The following is an 8,208-nucleotide window of genomic DNA, read 5'->3' on the forward strand; positions in this document are numbered from 1 at the left end:
GTCCAGACTCTTATTGGGCTGGTGTCGGTCTCGTTAGCGTTACTGGGGTACAACTCACATATTTGAGTGTATCCGTGTCTTGCACAATCGTCTCGCTCTTATAGCAGAGTTTAATGGCTTTATGGAGACAAGTCTGGCCGTCGGTTGACTGGATATTGAGATCGGTTCCCTCTGAAACTAACTTCTCAATGATGGAGGTATGACCGTGTTGTATGGCTAGATGGATTTCCGCTAATTCATTCTGGGCGAACTGGATATAAGAAAATACGTAGCAGGAAAACTCAAGATTAAATTTTAAAAAATTTTAAAACACAAATCATGCCAAGTGATCGATAAAATACAATAAATCGAATACGTTTTCAGCAAACATTATAACTTGTCTATAAAGTACATTAAACACATCATTGAATGCTACTGATGTTAGACTTCAAAATAATTAACATATAACTACTCAGATTTTATATAGCGCAAATTACAATTAAATCTCTAAGCGCTTCCAAACTTGGAGATAATTACCCCGACTTTAGCTGTGCTGCAATTACGGCAGGCGTCATTTCAAGGAATTAATTTCTGCCAAGTACCCATTTACATCCCCTGGGTTGATTATTGCAAATGTAGATCAATATTTTGCCAAAGGACATTGGTGCCGCGGGGAGACTCGAACCTCGGACCTTGTGATCGACAGTCCGGCGACGTAACCACTCGACAACGACTCCTCTTCATATGGACGTATGGCCACTAATGCTGTTACAAAATCGAGTTGGTCAAGTCTGAAAACAAAACTAGAGGTAACCTATGCCTAAAGCAGAGTTGGAGCCTCGAGTTGTTGCGAGCTGGCGCGAGCTTGAACTCGCGTAATCTCCTGTGAACTTACTAATTTTTGCGATATTTGCATGAGTGCTCTACGACGCAACATCGAGTTTCCTACGATGGATGTACGAGTGAATAGAGCGCATTACGAGACACGCGAGCTCGGTTTGAGTTGCTATGACCTGTGTACGACTACGACTTGTACCGATCTACCAACGAGTTATCAAGATCTTCTAAGGAGTCATAGCGATCAAGGGGAAATGCATCATTTTGGCCAGGGGCGACCAAGCGACTTCCAAAGCGGGGGGAGAGGGGGCCAACAAAAAAGGGTACTTTTTGGAAAAAAGGGCACCTTCGAGGGGAAATCTCAAATATCATATATAACTGTTGTTATACATTGTTATATACCCCTATATTGTGATTACATTATCAGGGATTATTTCAAGATTTGTTTCACTTTGTACCCAATACAAGATACTGCTTAAAGTAAAGACCGGTAGTGGTAAAATTGCGGTTCAAGGGTTTTGGGTGCAAAATATCCACCTAATAATGTTTAAATATTGCCTTCAGAGGTTTAGATGGCAATACTTCAACCCAAATTCGCAAAAAGCTGAAATATATGCCTAAATGTTCAATGTTGAACTGTATTCGCAATATCTATCCAGGACGGATCGGTATCAAATACTGTATATCAATTGGTGGATGGTTTTCTGGCAAAATTTGTATCATCACGTATTAGTCAAAACATATTCTTTTACATAATTGGTAATAAGAGCTTCCATTTTATTTTTCAACTGGGTCGTTTCTAAAACTGGTCATACTTTGCAGTTGGGTGTGATGGAAAATCAATTTGCGAGCGAGGAAAAATCCCAATCCTGATGGGGTTATAAGCACATTCTAATAAAGGAAGACTGAAAAGACCTTTGATAAGTAACATAAGTATATCATCAATAAATGCGAGTGAGCGTAGCGACTGAGCTTTATATAGTGGGATGTGCTCTTAGACGCTTGAAAGTAGGGGCGCGTTTAATGATAAGAGGTAAAGGGGACACTTATCAGAAAAGAAATAAAGCTCTTGTCAAAGTACAAAAAGTAATTATCAGAGGTGAAAATGGGGCATTTTTCACACTGGCACCTTTACAATGAGGCACTCACCAGGGATGAAAAAAGCACTTATGAAAATAGGATATGGGCATTTGTCGACGGAAAAGGGGCCTCGATCTGATTGTTAAAGGGACATTTATAAGAGGTGAAAAGGGGAATGAAAAGGGCATGAGGCCTTTATTAGAAAGGAAAAGGGGCACGTATCATTGTTAAAAGGGAATTTATCAGGGGTGAAAAGGGGCATGTATCGCACCTGAAAAGGGACGATAAACAGAAATTAAAATGGGCACTTATGGGAATGAAAAAGCCACTTACAATGTGCATTAGTTGAAAGAAAAGGGGTACCGACAGGTTTTGATAGGGGCATTTATCGGAAGTGACGGGGGCACTTATCAGTGCTCCATGGAAGAACAGAGCCATAAGGTTAATTGACTATCTAACCGTTTTATCATTATATTATTATACAATATAGTGAATGGCCATGAGTGCAATGGTTCAAGATTTTGCACGAGGTGAAAGATAAGAGACGCTCTATTCAACGAGGCGCAGCCGAGTTGAACAGAGCGTCTCATCTTTCACCGAATGCAAAATATTGTTCCATTGCACGAATAAAGACCATTCACTATTTGTTGTATACAACACCTCGGACGTAAACGGGCTTAAAACAGTTTTCCTAGGCCTTAATCTCAGCGATTTTTGTTTTCTTTTTCAATTGATGAAATTGCCGATAGTGAGCGCGCACTTTTAAGCAGGCAGCAAACCATGCGCGTACCATGCGGCGCGCGTACCAACCTTTATGTTTATAGTGACGCGGAGTGCAATTTCGTTTGATCCATTGGTACCATTGCACGGCGACGTCACTTACCTCACCATATACTTTGTACATCGTTAGTGACGTCAGCGTGCAATGGTGCGAAAGGATCAAACGGAATTGCACGGCTGGAGAATGATGCCGTTCAACAGTACTTTTAGCGCATGTCATGGGATCAATAATTGACCAATGAGGTTGCAAGAATCTTAGTAGGCGTTGTATAAAGTTATATATGTCTTTGATTTGATATATTGTGTTATTGCTTTTATGATGATTCTCGGAAATAAAACAAACAAAACTAATCAGTCTAAAGGAAAAGGGAGTAACTTCTCGTACCTAAAAAGGGTCATTTACCAGAGGTGAAAAGGGGCATTTGTGTGAAGGGGAAGGGGCTCTTTTTAATAGGGGTACTTTTCATTAGGAAGAGGGGCACTTATTAGAAAGGAAAAAGGGCACCTGAAGAAGTAAAAGAGGAGCCTCTCAAATCTAAATAGGCCAAATTATCAGAGGTAAAGGGGCACTGAAATTGAAAGGGGGCACTGCTCGTCTCTGAAAAGGGGCACTTATGAGAATTAAAAATGGACACTTTTTGCAATGGAAAAGGGGCACTTGTCAAAATAAAAGTGGCACTTATGCTAAGGAGGGGCAATATGCCAAGGATATTAGATTTGAGAACATGCTTTAACTTCAGATACGTGAATGAAATGGGGCACTTGTCAAAGGAATGCCATAATTGTAGTTTTTATATTATTTCAGTTTCTAAGCAATAATACAAGTACTTTCAATATCAAATGTCAACAATGTTATGTCAAAAATATTTTAATTTCTATTTTTATATTTGTATATTGTCTTAATGACTCTTTAAAAGTACATGTATGCAATTCGTATTTGTTAATGTGCATGTACTTTTACATCTTCTTATCTTACTTCTATTCTTCATGTTTCTCTTCTCCGTTTTCCATTTTGTGCTGCCCAAGCAATCTTACCATATTAACTATACATAATTATTTTCATGTTGACAAATTAATTGTAACATGACCATTTCAACCATGGGGCTGCGATTCATGTCTTTAATAAACCTTTAATTGAATTGAATTGAAAGTATAAGAGGTGAAAAGGAGAGGGGCACTTTAAGAAATAAAAAGGGGTACCTGTCCAAGTAAAAGGGGCACTTTTCCTATGTAAAAAGAGGCAAATTTCGGGTACTGAAAAAGAGTAGGGGCACTGCCCCCTCCTCGCTCCCTGCCCCCCGGGGAGGACCGCATCTGATTTTGGCCCTCTCCAAATCAAAGATGGATGCCAGAATCATTTTTGCTAGATCTGCTGGAGGAAAAACATGCCGTGATCTTCTGCACAATTGTAGGCCAGCTGACGCATCATGGTGCGCAAGTCATGCTCGCCATGCTCGCCCTACACTCTCCTCATTCTCATACGAAACCCGCCATAAGTCCCCGTACTCGATCTAAACTCGCGTAAATCTCGTGGGCAACTCGGCATGACTTTATGCATAACTCGCAGCACGATCGTCGTGCTCTACTCCACTTTTGGAAACTCGAATAGCACTAGTGTATACTTGAGGGTGGCGAGTAGATATGAGTTATGAAGAGTGCAGTGCGAGCTTGTTAATACGAGTAATGCGAGTAAATGCGAGTAAATTACGAGTGTAAGCGAGTTCATCTCGAGTAACGCGAATTCGAGGAGAGTCGTGGAATGTTGTAAAGAGTTACGCCGAGCCATACCGAGTTGTCGCTAGTTATCCCGAGTTACAAGAAGAGCTTTTCGCGAGTTATTGCGAGTGCCTCTTTGAGGCAACTCGCCACAACTCACCATACCTCGATAATACAAGTCGGCTAAGTGGGAGCCCTGCTTAATATTCGCGCAATTGAATTTCATTACTTGTTAATCTACATGCATGTATTTAATACATCAATGTATGATTCGACATAAAGTATTTTTCAATATTGTTACCTTGATATTTGAACGGTCGATGAATAGATAAGCGATGCTTTGGTACCCAAGGGATAAAGACAATTGCAGAGGTGTTTGCCCATTAATGACTCCTGTGTTAGAACCTCCAGCCAGAAGGACTTTAACGACATTAATGTAACCATTCTGAACAGCTTGGTGTAAAGCGGTCATACCATCATTATTTTCCTTATTCACCTCAGCTCCTTGACTGATGAGACATTTGGTGACATCAAGATGTCCCTCATCAGCAGCGAAGTGTAATGCAGTTATACCGTGATTATCTCCCCTATTCACTTCAGCTCCTTGACTGATGAGATAGTTGGTGACTTCAAGGTGACAACGGTGAGCAGCACTGTGTAATGCCGACATACCGCTATCATCTCCTTTATTCACCTCAGCTCCTTGACTGATCAGATATTTGGTGACATCAAGATGACCATTATGAGCAGCACTATGCAAAGCGGTCCAACCTTCATTATTACCCTTATTCACATCAGCTCCTTGGCTAATGAGCTTTTTTGTGACATCAAGATGCCCGTCCTTAGCAGCACTTTGTAATGCAACCCTAAGGTGATCATCTCCCTTAGAACATTCAGCCCCTGATTGACTGGTGGGACGTTCGGTGGCAGCAACATGCTCGTCCTTAGCAGGAAAGATTAATGCAGTCGAATTGTGATTATCCCCCTCACTGACTTCAGCACCTTCACTGATGAGAAACTTGGTGAGAGTAAGATGACCATTCTCAGCAGCAAGTTGAAATGCTGTCCTACCTTCATTATTCCTCTTATTCACCTCAGCTCCATGACTGATGAGATATTTTGTGACATCAAGATGACCCTCATCAGCAGCGAAGTGTAATGCAGTCCTACCCTCATTATTTCCCATATTCACTTCAGCTCCTTGACTGATGAGATACTTGGTGGGAGCAAGATGACCATTCTCAGCAGCAAGGTGAAACGCAGTCCTACCGTCATTATTCCTCTTATTCACTTCAGCTCCTTCACTGATGAGATACTTGGTGAGAGCAAGATGACTATTCTCAGCAGCAAGGTGAAACGACGTCCTACCGTCATTATTCCCCTTATTCACCTTAGCTCCTTGACTGATGAGATAGACGGTGACATCAAAATGGCCCTTCTCAGCAGCACCGTGTAATGCAGTCTCACCGTCATAAGCTCCCTTGTTCACATCGGCTCGATGGCTGATGAGATATTTGGTGACATCAAGATGACCCTCAGCAGCAGCGAAGTGTAATGCAGTCCTACCCTCATTATTTCCCATATTCACTTCATCTCCTCGACCGATGACGCACTTCGTGACTTCAAGGTGACCCCAGAGAGCAGCAAAATGTAATGCAGTCTTTCCGCCTCTATCTCTCTTATTAACCTTAGCTCCTTGACTGATAAGATATTTGGTGACATCAAGATGACCCTCAGCAGCAGCAGCGTGTAATGCAGTCTCGCCGTCATTATCTCCGTTATTAACCTCAGCTCCTTGACTGATAAGATATTTGGTGACATCAAGATGACCCTCAGCAGCAGCAGCGTGTAATGCAGTCTTACCGTCGTTATCTCCCTTTTTCGCCTCACCTCCTTGACCGACGAGATATTTGGTGACTTCAAGTTGACCCCGGTGAGCAGCCCCGTGTAATGCAGTCCTACCGTCATTATCTCCCTTATTCACATCTGCTCCTAGACTGATGAGATATTTGGTGACATCAAGATGACCCTCAGCAGCAGCCCCGTGTAATGCCGTCATACCGTTAATATCTCCCTTATTCATCTTAGCTCCTCGACTGATTAGATATTTGGTGACATCATGATAACCCCCCTGAACAGCAAGGTGTAATGCAGTCATATCGTTATTATTTCCGTTATTCACCTTAGCTCCTTGACGGACGAGATATTTGGTGACTTCAAGTTGACCCCGGTGAGCAGCCCCGTGTAATGCAGTCCTACCGTTATTATCTCCCTTATTCACCTCTGCTCCTAGACTGATAAGATATTTCGTGACATCAAGATGACCTACTTGAGCAGCAAGTTGTAATGCAGTCCTATCGTGTTTATCTCCGTTATTCATCTCAGCTCCTTGACTGACAAGATATTTGGTGATATCAAGATGACTCCCATGAGCAGCACCGAGGAATGCATTCCACCCGTTATTATCTCTCTTATTTACATCAGCTCCTTGCCTGATAAGATATTTGATGACTTCAAGGTGACCCTGGCGAGCAGCAAAGTGTAGTGCAGTCCTACCGTCATTATCTCCCTTATTCACCTCAGCTCCCTCCCTGATCAGAGATATAGCGTCACTAAGAAGACCGCTGAAGGCAGCAATGTGTAGGTCAGTCATACCGTTACCCTCATTACAATCAGCTCCCTGACTAATGAGATATTTGTTGACGTCTAGATGACCCCTCACAGCAGCAATGTGGCATGCAGCCATACCGTCATTATCTTCCTTATTCACCTCAGCTCCTTGACTGATAAGATATTTGGTGACATCAAGATGACCATTGAAAGCACCATTGTGTAATGCAGTCTTACCGTCATTATTACCGTTATTCACATCAGCTCCTTGACTGATCAGATATTTCATTATCTTAAGGTGACCATTGAAAGCAGCAGCGTGTAATGCAGTCCTACCTTTATTATTTCCCTTATTTACCTCAGCACCTTGGCTGATCAGATACTTGGTGACATCAAGATGACAATTCCTTACAGCGCTGTATAATGCAGAGTAGCCGTCATTGTCTTCTGTGTCCATATTTGCTCCATGACTGAGTATAATTTTCGATGCTTTAAGACGTCCGAGTGATGCAGCAAGATGTAAGGGTGTTTGTCCATCTGTAGTCGCCTTCTCAATATCAGCACCTTGGTTTATGAGTAACTCAGTGACGGTTATATGGTCTTTCTTCACCGCATTATGTAAACTTGTGTTTCCATCTTGGTCTGCATGGTTTATGTTAGCATCCTCTTTTAGCAGTTTTTTGACGGTTCTGATTTTACCCCTCAATGCTGCCTCATGAAGCTGTAGATTTATGTCCTCCATACTTGAAGAAGCATTGGCTTACCAGACACCCTTATTTAGCTCTGTTCCTTGTCACGATCTACTTCGAAATCTAAATCTATATGTAGTAAATAATCCCATACACCACACTTGCGTGGTTCTTTTTCTCGAAATGTGCACTCGTTATTATTGTATCGTTCTCAACATGTTTCAAAGTCCTGTGTAGTGAACTAGATCGTAATTCGAATATGGGTCATTCATATCACTGTTATGCCTGCTCTTTCCTCCTCTTCTTCTTCTTTTTTTTTTTGAGGGGGGGGGGGGTGAATCATCAACATCTCGTCATAAAGCAAGTGCATTTTTGTAACACCCCCTATTCCCTTTCAGTCTAAAATAAAGGGTGGAAATATTTTTCTGTCCGTCTCATTTAAGGAGACATACATTAACCTGAAATAACGAAGAAACATTTTCAAGGAGGGATATTGTCAAGCCCTTGTTTTACATGT

At 41.8% G+C, this 8,208-nt stretch overlaps 1 protein-coding gene across 1 annotated transcript; it reads right to left on the bottom strand.

Moving 5' to 3' along the window:
* Positions 1-10: 10 nt before the first annotated feature.
* On the bottom strand, positions 11-7,744 carry LOC105442847 (serine/threonine-protein phosphatase 6 regulatory ankyrin repeat subunit B-like). Its single transcript, XM_030988128.1, has 4 exons — positions 6,256-7,744; positions 5,563-6,012; positions 5,186-5,490; positions 11-250 (listed from the first exon to the last, which is right to left on the bottom strand). The coding sequence occupies exons 1-4, from the start codon at positions 7,742-7,744 to the stop codon at positions 11-13; spliced, it is 2,484 nt and encodes an 827-aa protein (XP_030843988.1).
* Positions 7,745-8,208: the final 464 nt, after the last annotated feature.

The sequence above is a fragment of the Strongylocentrotus purpuratus genome, unplaced genomic scaffold (genome assembly GCF_000002235.5).
Source record: "Strongylocentrotus purpuratus isolate Spur 01 unplaced genomic scaffold, Spur_5.0 spur5_scaffold_17, whole genome shotgun sequence".
NCBI lineage: Eukaryota > Metazoa > Echinodermata > Echinoidea > Camarodonta > Strongylocentrotidae > Strongylocentrotus > Strongylocentrotus purpuratus.

Bases quoted from the DNA above. Each gene is read 5' to 3' on its own strand.
- LOC105442847 (XM_030988128.1), bottom strand. From the start codon at position 7,744: ATGGAGGACATAAATCTACAGCTTCATGAGGCAGCATTGAGGGGTAAA. The intron at 6,013-6,255 runs GTAAGACTGCAT...GTCACCTTGAAG, and splicing joins GAAAAAGGGAGATAACGACG to TCACGAAGTGCGTCATCGGT. The intron at 5,491-5,562 runs GTAGGACTGCAT...TCAGTCATGGAG, and splicing joins GAATATGGGAAATAATGAGG to CTGAGGTGAATAAGAGGAAT.